Source organism: Poecilia formosa, unplaced genomic scaffold (assembly GCF_000485575.1).
Source record: "Poecilia formosa unplaced genomic scaffold, Poecilia_formosa-5.1.2 Scaffold2, whole genome shotgun sequence".
In the NCBI taxonomy this organism is placed as follows: Eukaryota; Metazoa; Chordata; class Actinopteri; order Cyprinodontiformes; family Poeciliidae; genus Poecilia; species Poecilia formosa.
This window is the reverse complement of record NW_006799941.1, coordinates 1,845,436-1,865,283: the sequence shown is the minus strand read 5'-3', so window position 1 is coordinate 1,865,283 and position 19,848 is coordinate 1,845,436. Positions and strand designations below refer to the sequence as shown.

General features: G+C 36.9%; 2 protein-coding genes across 6 annotated transcripts in view; both read right to left on the bottom strand.

The window, feature by feature from the left end:
• Positions 1-17,392, bottom strand: part of LOC103135994 (calcium/calmodulin-dependent 3',5'-cyclic nucleotide phosphodiesterase 1B) — an 18,066-nt gene extending 674 nt beyond the window's left edge. The window contains exons 1-13 of one of the 4 annotated variants that reach the window (XM_007549065.2): positions 17,230-17,378; positions 12,122-12,235; positions 9,904-10,086; positions 9,463-9,529; positions 9,218-9,334; positions 8,726-8,866; positions 7,801-7,901; positions 6,278-6,403; positions 4,662-4,763; positions 4,373-4,493; positions 2,867-2,948; positions 2,104-2,221; positions 223-359 (exon numbers count right to left, since the gene is read on the bottom strand). In XM_007549065.2, the coding sequence (XP_007549127.1) occupies positions 223-359; positions 2,104-2,221; positions 2,867-2,948; positions 4,373-4,493; positions 4,662-4,763; positions 6,278-6,403; positions 7,801-7,901; positions 8,726-8,866; positions 9,218-9,334; positions 9,463-9,529; positions 9,904-10,086; positions 12,122-12,235; positions 17,230-17,306 (1,486 nt within the window). In that variant the 5' untranslated portion in view covers positions 17,307-17,378. Of the gene's footprint in view, positions 1-222; positions 360-1,497; positions 1,738-2,086; positions 2,222-2,866; positions 3,160-4,372; positions 4,494-4,661; positions 4,764-6,277; positions 6,404-7,800; positions 7,902-8,725; positions 8,867-9,217; positions 9,335-9,462; positions 9,530-9,903; positions 10,087-12,121; positions 12,236-14,013; positions 14,226-17,229 lie in introns of those variants that run through there. The other 3 variants (XM_007549071.2, XM_016670289.1, XR_001661788.1) reach the window with 3 other exon arrangements.
• Positions 17,393-19,297: 1,905 nt separating this feature from the next.
• The window catches only part of nckap1l (NCK associated protein 1 like), a 67,372-nt gene continuing 66,821 nt past the window's right edge, over positions 19,298-19,848 (bottom strand). For both annotated transcript variants that reach the window (XM_007549054.2, XM_007549046.2), the window contains exon 31: positions 19,298-19,816. In XM_007549054.2, the coding sequence (XP_007549116.1) occupies positions 19,700-19,816 (117 nt within the window). In that variant the 3' untranslated portion in view covers positions 19,298-19,699. The remainder of the gene's footprint in view (positions 19,817-19,848) is intronic.

The following is a 19,848-nucleotide window of genomic DNA, read 5'->3' as shown; positions in this document are numbered from 1 at the left end:
TATATATATATATATATATATATATATATTTTACAACAAATCATCTATTAGACTGCAGCAGAAGTTTTTCAAAATTGTATTTCTGGTACCATGAATTATTTCTTTACATCAGCGGAAAACATGTCAGGATTGAATTGCTTTAAAATAGTTCAACAAAAGTGCCTTGTTTTCTTTTTGTGAAGTATGCGGTTTCAGAGAAAGCAGCCATACACAGAAACCTACCATTTGAGCCACTCTCTTTCCATTTGAGCTTGTTGTCTTCTGTGTGTCGAGTCCAAGTCGAGCGAAAGCTCACCAGCTCAGCTGTGATGTGTGCCAGACTCCACTGCAGACCCCTGGAGCTCTCCTTCCAGAGATTACTGAGAGCAAATAACAATTGTCATTTATGCTCGTATTGATTTTCATGCTGACATTGAAATGAATCCTGAACACTAAAGCAGTCCAGACTTTTATGTGGACCCACCAGGAACAGATCAATCATACGTTGTTTTCCCACTGAACAAAAAAAGGAGGATCTTTAAACATGCTACATGCAATTAAACCATGGACTTTTCTTTAAGTAAATTGTTGCTTTCATAATCATGTTTTCACACAATTCTTGAATTTCAAATATCTCAAAATTCATAGCTTTTGTCTTTCCTTTCTTAGATGAGCATACATTTGGTGTGTAAGTATTCATAGTTTCTTGCTAAATTTTACCTTGTTAGGCCACAAGTCAAAACACGTCTATTTGTTTTTTATTTTTACAATGAACATAAATATTGTCATCTCTTCCAAGATTTACCAGTCATTTTGGTAATTTATCCTTATATTTCCTTAAAAAAAATACTCAGACAATTAAGTCCAGTCAAGAACAAGTATGTTTTTTTGTTTATTGATGACCTCATTCCTGTGTATTGATACCCTCCTTACATTCAATTCTGTTGAACAGCAACTAAACAAAAACTAATTTAGATACTGTCACATCCTCTTTATTTCAGAAATGAAATGAAATGAAATGAAATTTTTTGAAATGAAATGAAATTTTATTCGAACATGATACAAATATAAAATAAAATAGTGCACAGTAACAAGAAGTGCATAAGAAAGAAGAAATGTGGGGTAAGATTATCTGCTGTGTCTCGTTCAGTTCGGACTTCCCTTTTTCAGCAGCCGTCATTCTCAGCTTTGTATCGGCTATATTTTGTCGACAGTGCAGATGATGTTATTGTTAAGGAGACACAGTGTAAGTGTCTAAGTTATTTCTGCTGAGAAAGAGACAAGAGTCCTTGCTTGTTCCCTGTAACTAGTTTGACAAGAAAAGCACTCTGGCTCTATTAATAATCATACATATCCAAAATTTTATGATCAAGTAGCTGTGTCAAAAACGTTTACAAATCAGTGCTGATTCACTTAAAATTCAAGTGAAGATTGTGTTTATATAATAGATACAAAACAAGTCAAAGACCATATCTCAAGAGAAATAAACTTTTAAAGGCTTTTAAAGCCTTTAAAAGTATTTAGGTTTTGTTAATATTTTTGTCTCTCCCTAATGCTTGCTCCTTGTGGTTTCTAGGTATTTAATATGAATTTAAATCCAGACCTCCATGTTTAAATTATAACAACTCTGGAAAGACTTTAATTCTTGATCCAACTTAAGAATCAAATGTAACTTCATACATACTTTTTGCAATTTACTTTATCCTCAGGTTAGATGATTGTAGCATGTAAACAACAGTCAAACATGAGAGGAAAAGAAGCTCAAAAGGACATAGAAACCATTTACCATCAGTTGGTTTAGTCAAAGCCTTTTATTTGAAGGTTTAATTGATTGTATAGGATTAAAAACCGATTAGTTAGACTGTTGCCGACACCTAATGTCAATTTCTCATCAGTAGCCCCATTTTAATTTTATTTAGTGAGAAAAAGTTGTTTAAATATGCCTTGTTATATGTAATTCACTTGTGCTATGCATTAATCTGTAGACTTTATATCATTTTGGCATGGTTTCTTCTCTATTACTGTAAGTTAAGTCTATTTTAGGTTTAATTTTTCCAACTATTTTCACCCTTCCTCTTTCTTCCACCAGATGTTTTACTTTACAGATTTTTTTTCCTACAGTACCTGTGTCTGTTGCAGGGATCTGGGGGACCTGGGTTTTCCTCCACCAAGGGAATAACAATTTTCTCTGCCATGTCCGTCAACAGGGAAAACGTAGGATACACAATGAAGTCAATGAAACCTGTAAGAACAAATGTCAGCATGTAGTTACTGAGGTACCTACAGTAGATCACATTATAATTAATGTACTTCGAACTATTGGGAGCATGAGTGGAAGACCAACACATAGTAGTACTTAATTCTGAAGTGGAAGGGAAATGTTACACGGTTTTCCAAATTTGTGCAAGTACTAAAAAAATTGATAGTGTGTCTGTAAACGGCACTTTTCAGGCTTTGTGACAGCCTTCATAATGCTGTTTGTTTACTAACAGCTGGTTTTAAACTGGTTAAATCACAAACAGGTTGGTTACATTTACTCTTTAGGCAAATTATCAAGGCAAGTCCTTGCAAATTTTTGGAAATAGTGTGAAATAATTTGGAAAAAGTTCAAGGGGTGGGGATTTATGAAGGTAATTTGAGCTAATGTGTTCATAAAGTACTGTTTGCATCAGTAAAAAAAAAAAAAAAAAAAAAAAAAAAACATTTCAGAAGTTCAGAGTAAATGGTTGTTGGACCTCACTTAATGAAGCTGCAGGTTTCTTCAATTTTGAAAAATAATGACAAACGTAAAACCTGGCAAATAAGAACACGTGTTTGTTCTTCTACAGAGGCATTGTGGACAACAACTATATCCTGCTTAAAAGACAGGACCATAATTGAGACATACCTATCTGGGACTCGGCTACTAAGGTGCTTTTTCGATCACACAGTGGAGAGAAGGGAAGGCCGAGCTCCGCCTCTCTATCGCCCTCACAAAGATACAGAGAACAAGAGAAGATTCAATGGCATCCCACACATGACCTGAAAATAACTTTCTATGGTTAGGTTATTCCAACAAACAACCAACTGAAACTTTTAGATGGAGCGTTTTGTGAGCAGGTGGTTCTGTGTTTTTAAAGGTACAAAAGATTCAGAGTTTCCACATCTTGTTTTCACAGAGACAGGAAAACTGCCCAACATCTGTCAAGAAAAAAAACCCATTGTTAAAATAATTACAAGGCTCACATCAGATTCAAGTCGAGGTAGCTTTTAAGGGAAACATGTTTGGCTTTTCAGATTACAGTGTTTGTAAACTGTCACTCATTTCTAGATGCACGCATTTATAAATACTGACTTTCTTGTATTTACGTAAGATGAATAATTACACTGTAGTTAAGACAAGTGTCATAAATATAGTGATGCATGTAAAATTATTGTAAACATTTCAAGTAGAGTGGATCTCAACTGTGTAAAGTTTTAATGGTCCAGTTTTACCCTGGAGCTCTGGTCTTTTTTTTTTTTTTTTTTTTTAATTTCCTGCAATAACTTTGCCTCAAACCATACCAAAGGAGATTCTTAAATAAATTCCAATGATTACCAGACTTTAAAGGCAACAAAACATAAATTCAGCCTGATTCCTGAAGGGATTCCAGACCAAAATACTGTAAAATAAGGAAACTCATTTTCTGAGTACAGAAAAGCCACTAACATTACAGAAATTAAGCTCTTCCAGAAGTGTAATTCATACCTATGAAGCTATTCAGAGATTTTTGTTTTGTAAAAAAATAATATCTTAAGCTTTTGGAATATTTTACAAACTTTGCTGAAGTATTTATCACAAAACCATGGCAAAACGGAACATAAACCCAGAATGAGAAGACTCAGATTGTATCAAGATGGAGAAATAAAAGATTCGAAGGAAGGGTTCAAACATGCTTTATATTTCCAAAACTAAACGTCCTACGTCACAGTTTAGCCTCTTTAGCAACATATGGTGGACATCAGTCAAAACAGGAAGCAATTGGAGAGATAATGGAAAATGTTTATACAGTTGTAGTTATCAGAGACAGTTTGTGCATCAGTTGGTTTTCAGAGGACATCGTTTTAAAATAATAGGACATTTTACTGCCTTTTTTATTTGTAGATCTAGATTTACAAAGTTCTTAGCACATGACAGCACTGAAACTTGGTCATGTGAACTAGTGAAAAAAAAAGATTGAGTGATATTTCCACAACTTTCACTTTGTCCAGGATGAACATGACAGCTTTCTAGGAATCCCTCTGTTGCAAATGATCTAATTTTGATAATTTAAATAAGGAGGAGAAAAAGTTAAAACAAAACAAAAAAAAAAAAAAAAAAAAAAAAAAAAAAAAAAAAAGGCCTATGTCAGATCAGGTCTATTCAGATGCCTACCTGCCTGAAAAACTCCTCCATTAAGGCTTTGGTCCAGCGAGAGTGCAGCGCCCAGGGCTTGGATGGATGACTGATGTCAGCCGTGTGCAGTAACAGAGACAACGCTTTGGGCTTATCCATCCTGATGGAAAAAGCATAATACTTGTTTATGTTGCCTGCAGACAAAGCAGTTCTGCAGGCAGAACTGCAGAACTTTATACAGAAAGTATAAGACACACAGTTCCTTCATCCAGATTGTAGTTTGAAACATTTCAAATGCCTCTAAAGAGTCAATACGTTTTGCACCTACCGCTCTTGTTGTTGTAGACGGGATTTCATTGCTTTTACTTGAAGTAGGTGGGAGGACATGTCAGTGGCCAAAACCATCTCTATAACAAGTGATCGCATCTCCCTGTAAACACACACAGACGTGCACAGACTCGCAGTTTACTGGCCGGCCTTGAATGATGTGACGGAACCATATAAAGTAAAAGTGGCAGGCGGGAGGACTCTGTGAGGTTGCAACCTTTTTAACTTTACTGATGGATTTCCTTGTTCTCATGGTAACACTAACTGCAAAAGGAGCCTGTTGCGGCATGCTGCTGTGTTTATCTCTGCACAGCTCCACAGTGAATATTACAGCCGCACCGGGTGTGTGAAGTATGAAGCAAACGACTCCATTAACACAGACGGTGCGGATATTGTAAATTATTTCCTGACACAAACTCCACTGATGATGTTTTAGGAGGCTTCGGTTTTACCTTAAAGTCAGCCATCAATCTTTACTGTAATGGAAACTCAGCATTGCAACGTCATTATAAGGTCTGACAGATGCAGCTGCGGACTTAGTTGCTAGTGAACAGCTCGTCATTATAGATAAAAATGATCCTTTAAAGACTCTTAGGAAATTTAAGGTGAATGTAATGTGGTAGTTTAATCTAAGGTCCATTTCCTCTGCAGAACTGATGTAATTTACTGAGAATTGTGGGCCATCTTTCTTAGACACACTACTTTAGTTCTGCCAACAAATTTTCTGTGGGACTGAGATTAGAGATTAGGACTTTCTGTCCTAGACCCACTTTGTAATCAATTTGTCATTTTAATTAATAAGATCTTTATCCATTAGGGAGACTCAGCTGTGGCTGAAGTCTTATGATGCTGGTTCAACATTTCTCCATAGTGTTTCTTATTCATTATGTCAATCATCTTGCGAAGTGCACCAGAATGTTCTGCAATAAAACACAGCCACTGGAGTTCTCACACTCAGAAACTTCCCCTTTTTTCTCCAAATATAACAATGGTCATTATGGTTAAACTTATATTTAGTTTTTTTTAGACCATAGGGCATGTTCCTGTTTGCTTTTCATGTTGCCTTTGGGGTGATAGCTTCTTCTTCTCTCTGTAGTTTCTCAGCCTATGATGTTACAAGAATCATTTCACTGCTGCTTTGGTTGATAGACACATTTCTCAGCCAAATTAATAATAAATAAAAAAATAAAATAAAAATACAAAAAAATAAACCAAGGAAAAATCAGGCACTGCTTTTGAATTGTTTTTTGAGGGTTTTGAGACCGTCTCGAAGCAGATCCATTGATCACAGGTGCATATTTTATTCAGATGTTTAAGGTCCAACATACCAGGTGAATCCATAATACTACAGCTATAATAAAGGGTTGTCATGTTTAACATATTAAAGTAGTCTTGTGTCAGCTAATATAAATCATAAAGTCAGTTGAGATTTGTTTATTTTTTTAGTTGGCAAGTAAATCAATAAAGTATAAATGTCACACCCACAGTGTAGAAAACATTATGGACAGCTTGTTTCATTAAGTAGTATGATCTACTGGCATTTTATCTTTCGTGTTATCTCAAAATTAACTATAAATGTCGGCACATTTTAATATAGAATAAACGTAATTATCTTACATCCACTCTTCTCGTGTCAAATTAATGAAGATGTTCATCTGGTCGTCCTGCAGCAGGCGAAATGCTGCACTTAGGTGATGACTTTCCTGCACAGATCTGTCATTGTAAATCAGAGCAAACTCTGACCTGGAACACAGACAGAAAGATAAAGACGAGTTGGTAATAAACACAAAATCTTGTGATATCCAGGCACGAAAATGCATAAATGAATAAAGATACAGTCAAACAGCGAAGTGACTGTTTGGCATGGAGAGTTTGGAAAATGTGATTAAAAGTAAAAGCCTTAGGGAGCAGTTAAATAACTGTGATTGCAAAACTATAATGATGACTTTCACACTGAAGAGAGCGTGAAATGTTGGGGAAAAAAAGGTCAGCCATGTGCATGAATGACTCACTATTATAAAGGTAATTAACAAATTATTTGATTACCTGCTTCATGTCAGGGTCTTAAAATTAGAACTAAAGGAGATTATGTGAAATTTTTCAATCAGTACGATGGAGGTGACGGTTTTAGGAGTTCACCCTGCAATTAGAGGGTTGCTGGTACGATTCTTGTTCCACCCGCCTCTGTCGATTAAGACACTTCACCCCCCTTGAGGCTGGATGCATGAATGACTGCCATGTGAAGCGCTTTAGCGTTCTCTGGGCTTGATAAAGCACTTCACAGACACAAAGCCATTCTAAAGCCTCTGAAAAACTTCACGCTTAAAGAAATGATTGGAAAAGAAGGACTAAATGTTTGGAGATCTACAGATTCAGCAAACAAAGGCAGTTTTTACTTTTAGTGTGAAGCATCCTAAGAGCAATGTTATTTTAAAGGGGGAAATACTGAAGGTAGAAAAGTTAAAAGTAACTGTTGACTGACAGCAATATAACAATACAACAATATTACATTGGACAAAAAGAACATTAGTTTTCCAAGGCACTATATTATGTTAATAATTTGATGTCCGCAACAACTGATCACAAACTGATAACTTAATGCCAAGGAAGAGTGACTGACATGGCAGAAAGCAAAGAAAAGTAAAGCAATTCAGAAAATACTTTAAGAATTTAAAAGCATTTAAAAACAATAATTGCCCTGTAACATTATTCTTATGTTTAATAAACAATATTTTTATATGACTTTTACAGAGGTAATACTTAAAGTGTTTTTGTTACCCTCATTATAATTTCATCCTTACGACGTAATGAATGTTTATTGTAGCCAGACATCCTTGTGTTTCTTATTGTATTCCCAAAATAAGAAGAAACACTTAAAATGGGTGCTTGGAGACTGTGTTGGGAAAATCTAAAAATACTGCTTTTCCCTCCATAAAGTCATGTTTGCTTTAGAAAGATCTCATCTCATTCCCCAAATTCCTTAAAAGCTATATGTATATGTGTTTTCTTACTATTTCTGAATCTACTTCTATCTCTAGCTCTGTTTTGAAGTTTCAGAACAGGATGTGGCATTTATGCAACAGGCACTTTACAAATAATACACAAGGTCCATAATAGATGGAGCAAGAAATAAAGCCGACCTTGTGTGGATGTGAAAGTTGTTTGTGGTTCCCGTGTGTTCGAAGTCGTGAATGGCTGCAGCAAACAGGGAAGCCATCACTTCAAGCTCTGTCAGCCAGTGCTTGGTGAACAAAAGGGACACAATTAAATGGATAAGCAACATATCAGGTCTGAACAACGTAAGAAGAAGCTTTGCAGACAAGAAAAAAAAGGAAAATGAAACATCAGAATAACCAAGACTTTGCTATGATTTTTCTTAGAAATGGAAAATAAAGTATATCGAATCTCAAACTTTTGGGGGCATTCTATACACATGCTGGCTGAAATTAGATTTTTAGAGGAACTGGAACTGGTTTTCTTTTTAAGTAAAATCTTGGGCCCCTATTTAAAGAACAAAGTCCCCCACATCCTGTTCAGTTAATGGATGAAAAAATTAATGAACCCTTTTTCAATTCGAGTCAGTCACAACATCAGACACAATTTTACCAGTAAGAATCCCTGATTCCTATTTCGCCTCTAAGGAGTGCTTTTGTATAAAAACGTCTTTGAATGTTGAGTGTTTTAATTGTACATTCAGTCGAGGATCAGACTATCGAAAGAACCACTTTGAAATAAATTATCTTTAAGCCACTCAGCACTGACTCAGAAATCATTGATCACTTAGAGTCTGACACTCAAAGGATAAATCAGAGGGTTGTTCAGACATGAGCGAGAATACAGAAAAAAAAACACAGTAGAAAAATATAATTTCATCGATGCGTGTTATGTAATTTGTTCCTATTTCTGAATCACAGACAAAATGTAAAACGGAGAACTTTTACGGACATACACAGGTAAACAGAAAGATGGGTTTTGTGGGCGATATTCACCACAAACATCCCTCCAATAAACGGATGATTGAAAAAAAGTGGGAGGAGTCAGTAATAATTTTTGAGTGAACGGTACCACGAGTCCGGAGCGCAGCAGCAGACAGTGCATGGTCTGAGTCACATCAGCCGCATGAAGGAGGTTGTGATATGGATTGTTGTATTTGCAGTATCCTTTTTCCAGGGCAGATAGGAATTCAGTCAGACATGAGATGGGAATCTAGAGAAAGCATTATGTAATCAATTCACATCTGTGCCTGGATTAAACTCAGAAAACAACCTGAATTAGGTAAAAAGGTTAAATACCGCACATGATGCAAAGAAGATCATTTTCAAGTACTAGAAAATGGAACAATCTTTCTCCATCCATCCATCCATTTTCTGAACACCCTTGTCCCTCAGTGGGGTTGGGAGGGGTGGAACAATCTTTCTATCTGATCATTTTCTACGCATTACACACAATTAGCTGCGAGAGCTCATGTCTCTCTGAGGGACGTTTTGTCCAACCTCGTGCTTGCACGTCAAAAATAAATTTGCTAAAAGTCAGCTCCATACAGCATCAGTTACAGACCTTGAAGCGGCTGTTGAGGTCATATCTTGTGATCAGTTCAAAGAACAGAGTTTGTAGTGCGTGATCAGAGCTAGCGGAGTTCAGAGCAAAAACATCAAAGCTCCAACGGTCCACATCCTGAAGAGAAAGAGAGAAAAGTAGCAGCCCCACTGGAGCATACCTGCACTGATCCTTTTTCTAAGAATGTGCCATTTATCAAATAAACATGCTGCACACTCTGAGGTAGCAGGTTAGTGTGGACTTACCCTAAGGCAGTTTACGACTGCCTCGGGTTGGTCTGGCATAGTTGCTGTGTAGGCCCTCTTGAACATCCTGGAATAATGCAGTGTTTATGTTGAGTTCAGTTAAAGTTCAGATGTTGACATTGTGCAGCAAACTTGACTCAGGAGGTGTTTATACTAATCCCCTAAAGCCTCTGCCCTCAGTGTAAGAATGTTTTCCAGGAAATAAATTAAGGCTAATGTTTCACAGTTTAAATCTGCTGTTGTAAAATGAACTTAATGAATGTTACGAGTCGGAATACTGAGAGAGGAAACAAATAATTTACAGCTTTAGAGAAATGGTATAAAGAATACAGCCAAGTGGTTCTATTGGTTTCCTGCAGGAGGCTGTGCTGTTAGCGAAACACCCACTTATACCCTTGAATTGGTGACACAGATCCAAACGGAAAGTTTGAACTAGCATACCTCTCCACAAATATGCCAGCCTGCACCGCATGCACAATGCTGCGAAACTTGGGCTTCTCATCTGAGCGTCTCAAAGGCCGTCGAATCCTCTGGGTGAAGGTGGACGCCAGCCAGTCAGTGACCTCCGATGGCACCCCGTCTGACTGCAGCTGTTGAAGATCGTCCTCTGACTCCAGACACTGTCTAAGATCACACATTGATTATTTGAAGAGAGACAGAAGTAAGGTCATAAAATAATAAAGGAACAATCTGTTCTCGTTGGACTAATTCCTGATCGTAAAGGTCAACATATTGAATAACAAGTAAAACCTTGGCTCATGGAAACTATGCACTCTTTTTGTCTGAGTTTCACAGAGACAGCCACTCACTCCTCCCAGGTGACAGGTAACGGATTAGACTGCGTGTTTCCAACACTGTCTGCAGGGGTGCTGGGGTCTCTACCTTTTCCTTCGAGCAAGCAGGGGAAATTGCTGGTGTCATGCAGTTCCACCAGCTGTCAGCTATCAGTCCTTTGCAGGTGACGCATGATGCTTCTTTCAAACTGATGCAGAGTTTTATTTGTCTGAAGTAGTCGTGAGTGCTCATATCATCCACTCCAACTTAGTTGGTGTGCAACTCTATGAAACATCCAGAGCCTAAGTCAAGGTAAAACTTTTCTTATCTGGACTTTTCAAGATTTTATAGCTTTGCCATTCATACATCTAACCTTAGAAATGGTTACTGTAAACAGCTACAACTGTAAACAAATGGTTGAAAGTGAGCAAACCATGTAATACAATAACTTACTGTTAAACCAAATCTGTTCTTTGAATGTCCTGAGGTACTTCACATGTCAATACAAACACCATTTGAGATAAACTGTTTTTAGAATATGTTTAAAAGGGAAATTAGAGAAATCCTCTTGTTGATTCAGATGTTCAGGAGTTAATACTGGCTTAAGCAGAGAAAAACATATTGCTGACACAGACTTTTTTATTTGTACATTTGCAAACCTGACCTTTGGCGCAGCTGTTAAAATATTAGGGACGTCCTCTTGGTGTGGTGCACCTAAGCAGGTTCGTAGTTTGATTCTGACTGGAGCCAGCTCTGTTATGTAAACAGGGTTACGGTTGCTTTTTTTTAACAAGCATCATGAACCTGTTGACGTGCCTTGATAAAATTGATAAGGATTGTGGTCTCCTCAGCTGTAAAGTAAATCAAGTTAGGCTGCAGGGTTATTTGTAGAATTTAGTTTTCACTGGAGACGCATTTTATGCCTTAATCCATACATTTTTGCAGCCCTCTAGTTTTATTTTGCTTATACAATATAATCTTTATAAAGCCAAAGCTGCAGCTACTTGGGACATCAGATCACATCTTAAACGGCAATTTTCAAAAAGGCATTGAGCAAATAATTTCTTTCCTTTTTAACCGATTAATTGCACACAGTTTATTTGAACAATTTCCAAAAAACTCCACACACTTTGATAAGGATCGGTCTGCTGAGCAGCCGAGTCGGGTAGACTGGATCGGCACATAACGACCTTACATAATGAGTGCTACTGTGATTTGAAGGCTCCCGTAGTTTTGTGAATCACAGATGTGATGTTCTTTTTTATTGGAAAATAGAAAAGAAACTACAATAAAAGACTTCTTAAAAAGAGCATAGCACATACTCATTTGCAGATAATCTTGCCAGTTTTATTCCAACAAGACTGAGATGGAAAGTAAAAACGGCATTAGTTCTTTTTACACCGAAGAAGATGGAAAATCACCATAAACCTAACTTAGTTTAGTTGTTGCTCCTTGATCAGTGGCTTGTAGTTCATGCTGTAAAAGTATGCCCCATTGCAATTTTTAATTTTAATTGTGTTAAGAGCCTCAAACAGTCTGCAGACTCTTTCAGCAGAACAAGTTCAAAAGGCTCAGAAATTAAGAATCTCAAGGCAATAAATCTTGAAAATTGTAAAATTTGTAACACTGAATGCACAATTTACCACCCAATCTAGTCGCCATCAATAAGGATTTTTGTCTTTTTATTTATTTATTAATTTTCAAAATTACATGACCCCTGTCTAAAATGCCACATGAGGACACAAAATTGTAAACATATGTAAGTCCCATGAACTTTGGAGTAGATTTTCTTTTTACAAACGTGACTGGTGACCTTGTTTCCTCTCCTGGAGCAACAATTAACTGTATGTGTGGATCTTCTTTGAATTTCTATTTATTGTCTTACCTCGATCCGTCGAGATATACTGCCTCCAGTAACGATGCCGTGAAATCCAAATTTTTTTTGATTTCTTCAAAATCGACATCCTTCTCCTCGATCTGCTTTAGCATGCTTCTCAGCCTAAAACCAGAAAGCACAATCAAGTTATGGGGAATTCACATTCAGCTAAATAAAATGGTAGATTGACCAGCTAAATGTACCGGCCCTCACAACAATTAAGATAAAGGGGAACAGTTAGAGGTAATAAAAACCTTTTGAAGAACTTTGTATTGCATGACGCAGTCCTTTATAAATTAACTTAAACTTTAAGAAATTCAATGAAATAAAAGTTTTATAAATTGACAGCTCTTTCTTTTTGCCATGGTCGAGTGAAAAGTGCACTGCAGTCTCAACAAGCAGAAATGAATCATTGGGAAATTACATAAATGTCAAACTATCCAGAGACAGCCGGTGGTAAAAGGGCACCATCAGAGCCAAGTTTTCCATGAGAGGGAAAACATTCCCTTGTTTAGGGTATTATGTAACAAAGATTAAGTCAGAATATACTAAATAAAGAAAAATAAACCTGCTTGAATTTTGAGGAGCTTTCAGACCAACTTGCTCACTCCAAATTAGTTTTGAAACTTTTTAATCACATTATGAGTGAGAACTGGAGGGAAAAAAATAAGTCCCCTGCAGTGGAACAAAAACCAAATGCTTGCAGCATGTGTCACCTACATTTTAACCACCTCCTGGTTTTAGGCTTAATTTCAAATGTGTCGAGACGTGATAAAGAAAAAAAACGCCGTCTCGGTTCGCAAAAATCGCAATCTGTTTGGAAACAAGACTATTTTACAGCCGTAACAAGTATCTGCCATTAATAATTCTTCTAAAACACTCTCATTAACCACCCGTATGGTGTTGAAACTGTGCTGGGCCTATATAAGGGAGCCAGTTCCTGCGGATGAGATGCTTGCAGCTTTTTCAAGTGTTTATCACACTGGCAGGAGCTTTCAAAAGCTGTGGAGTCATAAAAATAGCATGCCTCAGAATGCCACGGCTCACTTTCAATCTCAAGTAATCTCTCCTGATAAGCTAGTCTTTTTTGTTTTGACTGGCCAGATGTGGAGGACCTTTGACAGGACTTTCACGGGATATTACTAGTCAAGAAGGCTCATACAACCGTTTGCATCAAAAAAAAATAGAAATCCGCTTTCGGCAGATAATTTGGTAAGTCTGTGTTGTATGTCATCCTAAATATAGTATTAGTTGCAATGTGTGGAAGATCAGCTGCAGAATCATTTCACTTTCTCTGTCTTTTGCAAGTAGATCAAGAAAAAAAAAATACAATTGTTATACATGAGTAAATCAAATATAATAATTTGCATCCAACCTGTGTTGTTAAAATGCATTCAAGAATTATATATAACCCCTAAAGCTTTGAGCTGTGATCCTTACGTACAATTATACATCAGTGTGTAACCAAAACAAAAACCACATGACCCACCACCTCTGCAGCAGCTTTTCCTCCCACACCAAAGGCATGGGCAAGACAAGTGTTTATGCCTGCAGCCAAAGTGACTAGAAGAACTTTTCTAAGAAATCCACTTACACCTAAAGCAAACAGGAAGCAAGCAACTTTTTAAGGTATAAAAATACTATCTGGTTCTTTGCTCCTACGTGGCGGGTCTAATATCTGCTGAAACCATCTGTACCAGAGTTTTTTTATTGAGTCACAAGTTTCCATTTCTGCAAAACAAGAAACCGCCACCTGGAGATACATGAAACTTGTGGGAAAGAACATTTGCTGTGTCTCCAATTCAGCACTTTAGCATTTTCTGTCTTATAGTATATACAGATGTTGAATTCAGTTTAAGCGTATAATGTCATCTTGTATTAATGAAAACCCTACGTCTTACCTAGAGATAGGTATTTGGAGCCTTTTCTTTCGAATTCGCACCAGTTCAGCCATTCCACAATCAAGCTCTGTTCTAATCGACCCCAGAGTTCAACAAAAAAAAAAGTCAAGTTGATGAAAAGGAAAGTTGTTTTAAAGGAGTAGTAAGCTGAAAAGTTCTGCAAACCACCAACGCAAACTTTATGAGCCCTGAAACAGCTGCAGCAGCTCTCCCACCCACTTCTGGGGGGACTTACTCCACTTCTCTCTGATTGGTTAGTCAGCCCCAAACTGTGTCAGTATGAGTCTGCTTGAGTGCGTGGAAGAGAGAGAGAGAGAGAGAGATAGAGAGAGAAAGAGAGAGAGAGAGCTGCTGTTTTTATTTCTTCAGTGACTGAGTGTTTGTGTATCTGTGTACACCCGTTGTATGAAGTGTGAGAGAGTTGACCTCACTTACTGATGAAGTGTTGACTGCAAAGCTTTCAAGATGTGCACGCGCGTGTGCATGCGTACGCGTGTGAGTGCGTGTGTGTGCGTGTGTGTGTGTGTGTGTGTGTGTGTGTGTATAGCCAAATCTCAAAGGAGAATTTTCCACCACAGCCACAAATCAGGGAACTGCACAGGGAGGCTTTCACTGACACCCACCAGAGGCACCCAAAACCAAAACACACAAACAAATATTGTCTAGGAAAGAAAATCCACAATTTAGACCATCTAGTTTGACTGAAAATGTTACATAAAATGGCTTGCCAAAGTTTTACAAACGCCGTGACCTTTTCAACATATTCTTATGCTATAATTTAAAATGTTAATATACTAACATACAGACATACATATAGAGTACAACAGCAAGTCTGTGAGGGTATTTTTCTACCAGTTTTGCATGTTTAGAGGGTTTTTTATTTTTCGTTTTCAAAGTAGCTCAAGCTGAGTCTGATTGCATGAAGAGCATGTGCAAACACCAATTTTCTAAAATGGATTAAGGGGTTGACTTTGACTAGACTATTCTGACACATGCATATGACTTGATCTGAACCATTTCATTACAGCTCTGACTTTATGTTTAGGTTTGTCCTGCTGGAAGGTGAAGCTATTTTAAAGTTTTTGGTGGATTTTTTTTGAGGATTGCCTGTACATCCTCCCAGTAGTTCTGATCGGCTTTGATGTTGCTACTGAAGAAACGCATGACCACAGCATGGTGCATCCACTACCATGTTTCACAGGAATGTGTGTTTATATTGATGTGAGGTGCCAGGTTTAAGTTTTTTTGCCAAAAACTTTAACAATCATGTGACTTCTAAATGCAAATGGTTGCAATGGATTGTATTTAGGTGTGTCAGATTCAAATCGGCTTATTAAAACAAAACAACATGAACGTTACGAGTCATTTCACTTCCACGTTAAAATTGTGACACTTTATGTGTAACGTGACAAAAGGTGGGAAAGTTGAGGAATGATTTCTTGTGCAGGGAACTGTAAAATAAATAAATAAATAAATATATATATGTATAGCAGTAAAGTCAAAGTAATTAATTAGTGCTTATGAATAAATGTCAACAGAGTGTTTTGAGATCCGTAAAGACAGCATGCATGACTAAAAATGGACTTTTATATCTTTTTAGGCCCCATATAAGGACATCAGACAACTGTGCAACACAGTGTAGACAGTAAAAGTTGCTTCTGAACACTTTACAGTTGTAGGTCCTAAATCTATTAGTAGTCTATATTTATAGTGTTGTGAAAGCAGTCTGACTGCTTGGCCTGGGAAAACCCCTGCCTGCTGTCCGTCTCCTGCCTTGCCTGTTGGGTCAGAGTGACTCTCATGCTCCCATGCTCTTTGACATGCCACAACAAATGGTGGACAAGGAGAGAAGTAAAATCGAAACATGTTACTCTTCATCCCCTGTGTAACGCAAGCGAAGTATAAGAAGAAAAAGCGCGAAAAGACTTCTACTCACAAAAAGTGTTTCACTTCCTTTTAGGGTTTTTTTTTTGACTTGTCATTTTTTAAGCAGACGCCTCATTGATTGCTATCTTTTCACAAACTAATCTGAGCCATTTGTTGTTCACCAGCTCATTGCAAAGAAAGAGAGGGTGAGGGAGAAAGTGAAAAGAGCAGAGAGGAGAAAGAGGGTAAATAATTTCTGGTGAAACACAAACTGTGAAAAGTTTCACAACATGACAGTCAGATAACTGTCTTTTTTTTTTTTTTTTTTTTCAAAACTCTGGGGTTGTTATTGTGTTGCTCAGGCATTTAGATGCCTGCACAAAATGTTTTTAATTTAAAGTGTCCATTCAGTAAAATTAGAATACATTGAGGTATCATCAGAGAGTGAAAGTCTAACAGTGAAATTTCTTTCATTTTAATAGGTTAAAAAATACAAGCACAATAACATTTATCGAATTAACAGTGAATAGATTACAGTAAAAGTTTTGTTTTCCTTTAAGTCACACCCGGTCTTTTAAAACCCATTAAAAATCTGGCAGAAAAGAGAGAAATCAAGTGTTTCTTGTCTGTAGCTGAATTGTAAATTTTCATGACCTGGATTCAATTTCAAAATTTTTATTCTAAAATATCACAAAATATGTAATGAGGGTGTAGCTATGTCTATTGGGCTTAAGGAATTAAAATATGTATTTTCTTTACAGTGTAATAAAGCAGCAGTAAATGGGATTTCAAACACAAATATGTATAAACAAATTCATTGTAACGTTTTACATAAACCTCGTTTGGATGGATATGTTTTTCAGTATTGTTTTCATTCAGAGGCGTTAGTTGCGTCAGCTGTAAGGCTCATGAGACAGAAGTACAAAGGATCAAAATATTTTGTTTCCGTGCAGTTTCTTGGTTTACTTTCTCATATTGTTTTCTATTGAGCAAAAAGTTAAAGTCAAGTTTATTGCTAAAATAACAATAGAGAGAAATAAAATACAGGCATTATGTATTTTCTAAGTAACTGAGAGAAAAGTTAAAAAAGGCTTGCTCATGTCTGAGGCTCTATTTGAAATATAGCTTTTAAATGGGTTTAGCAAAACCAAAATACATATTTGATTTCCACTGACAACAGGAGTGTATTTATTATAATGTGGACTTCACCTTGATAGGTCAAACTAAAACAATACCCAAAAGACTCATTGTTTAAATAACAAGTCTTGATAGTTATAAATGACAACATCAAATGTAGTTTAAAATTCAATATTTTAATGAAACTAAAACTAGTAAAAGAGAAAGCCTTACCGTTCCAGAGTCATCATCCACGTCACGACGCTCAGATTTCTATCAGATCTTCTGTGTATCTTGCAAGCAGGTGTCATAACTCCTTTTTCCAGATCACGTACATGTGTGTATTTGTCAGTGTTGTACAGAAGCACAGAGTGAGTTTATTCCTCTGTGTCTCTGTAAATCCAACACGTGGTTATTTGATGTGTGTAAACTGCTGCAGTTTATGTTTTTCAGTGCCTTTGACGCTCACACTTTCACATAGCTCTCCTCTGTGTATTGAGGAGTCTGTGTGTGGTTTGTGCTAAAGTGTGTGTAGGTGTGTGTGTGTGTGTGGGGGGGGGGTGTCTGTGTGTGTGTGTGTGTGATCCTTAGTGCATAACAACTCAACAGAAGAGGCAATGTGTCACCAACACCATCAGCAGAGAGTCCGTATGTTGGGACCAGAGTTTCCATCATTAACTGTCCCACTGGGTCTCAGAACTTGGAGCAAAAAGGAGAACAGTTTGCTTGCATGCAAAACTTAAACATGCAGAAACGTTACAAGGTAACAGTTGCTTTTCTGTATGTCTACCTATTCTAGGATTTTAGAGAACACACTCTATATGACAAATGATTATTTTAAAAAGTTAAAATTGTAAACTCAAAATGCAGCAAACACAATATCTGGCTAAGTATTTCACCTGCTTACAGTTAAGTGGAAACGTATTTGCAGCCCTCCAGATTTCTTTTCTTGCTCCTTTTTTTATATTAGATGAATATAACATGATGAAATACAAAAAATATTTTATGCCATTATTTCATAAATAAAGGTAAAAAGGGACAATTATGCAAACATTCGTGGCTCTATGTTGAAAACAAGGAATTGTCCCCAATTGCTAGCTAGTAAGTGGTTTGATCAACATTTGTCATCAAGCATTTGTGATGACAAGTTTTATGTTTAAATTGTTGTGAAGAAATTTTGGTCCACTCCAAATAATTTTTCAAAATCCATCCATATTTTTTGCAAAACTCTCAATTGGCTTTACTTGCAGTCTTTGAGAAAGACTCTTGTTTAAAATAAATCCAACGACTAAATATTATTTTAAAAAAGCCAAGCAAATATTGTGATTTTCAATTAAACACTGTTTCCAAGAAATGAGCCAGCATTCTGTAGTGTTCTGTACAAGTTACCGCTTTGTTGACACAACTAACAGTGGCACATCCAGGGTGTGTGCTGTGGTGGCGCAGGGGTTAAGCACAACCCACATATGGAGGCCTTAGTCCTCAACACAGCTGTTTGATTCCTGGCAGGTTTGATTCCTGGCCTTGGCAACCTTTTCTGCATGTCTTACCTGTTCTCTCATAACCCACTTTCCTGTCAATTAACTTTCAAATAAAGGCCACTAGAGCCAAAAAAAAAACAAAAAAAAAACAGTGGCACATCCACACTAGAGTCTGGAAATAGAAGCAAACTATTCCTTTAAAACTTGACAGAAATAACATGAAGTTTCTCCCAAAGCTTGGATTTAAACAGCGACGAAACTTTCTGATTTATGCTGACTCTCTTAACATAAAAATAGGAAAGCTGAGTTATGCTAATGTGTGCTGCATTGCAAAAACAATGTTAAACAAACATTAGTCCACTGCTATAGCAATTCTGCTTCTGATTCTGCAATGTTATACTTTGACGTGTTGTTTTCATGCTTTTTCCTCTGTGTACTCATGCAAATGTTCCCTCTAGTGGGAATCAAACCTCTTCAGTCCTCAAGAGGAGGCTCAGCCTAAGATACTGAAAACCTAAATACACTCGCCAAGACACTCAAACACACACACACACACACGTGGACCTAAACATAAATGCTTGAGCTAGATAAATGTGTGCATCTCTTGTGTGGAAACTGAGCTGACACACAGCAGCTGCAGCTCTAGCTGAATGGGAAGGGAGGAGGAAGCAGAGAAAGAAAAGAATGGGGAGACACGGCTGGTTTGCAGAAGATAATTACAAAAAGGAATGCCTAAAATTATTCACAAGCATTATTACTTCTACAAAACTGGACTGCATTATACAATTTATATATGAAGCATGAAGACGACAAGAAAAGTCTTATGTTGTTGTGACTGTTTCACTTTATTCATGAGAAAAAAAAACCACAGTGAATGTTTTTGGAGATCAAATATTAAAATGATGTTTTTTGTGCAGAACATACCTTTTCTTATTGCTTTAAATAATTTAAGATTATATAAAAGACAGGAAAGCTGTATACCTATTCAATCCAAATGAAAGTTACATTGCATATGTCTGTCTTAAACAAAAATTAAAAACTGATTTTTGTTTTACTGTAAGCAAATAAAATGCTTTTTCTCAGCAATCAACATATCAAAAGTCAAAGTTATGATTAGTCAACATAGAGACATGGGTGAATCCAAAGCAGAAAAGCCATGCAAGCAAAATACACATGTATGAAAATACTATTTTGGGTAAGCAAAGAATCTGGACAAAATGTCTTCAGGCCGTAGGCATGAAGACAGCCTTGTGCACCTCCCTGTAGGCATTTCGGAGAAGAACGTACGGGAAGCAGCTTTCCAGCATGTCTTGGCTCAGAAACGGAGAGTCTTCCACAATCTGGATCAATCAGAAATGAAGAGATTGTTTTC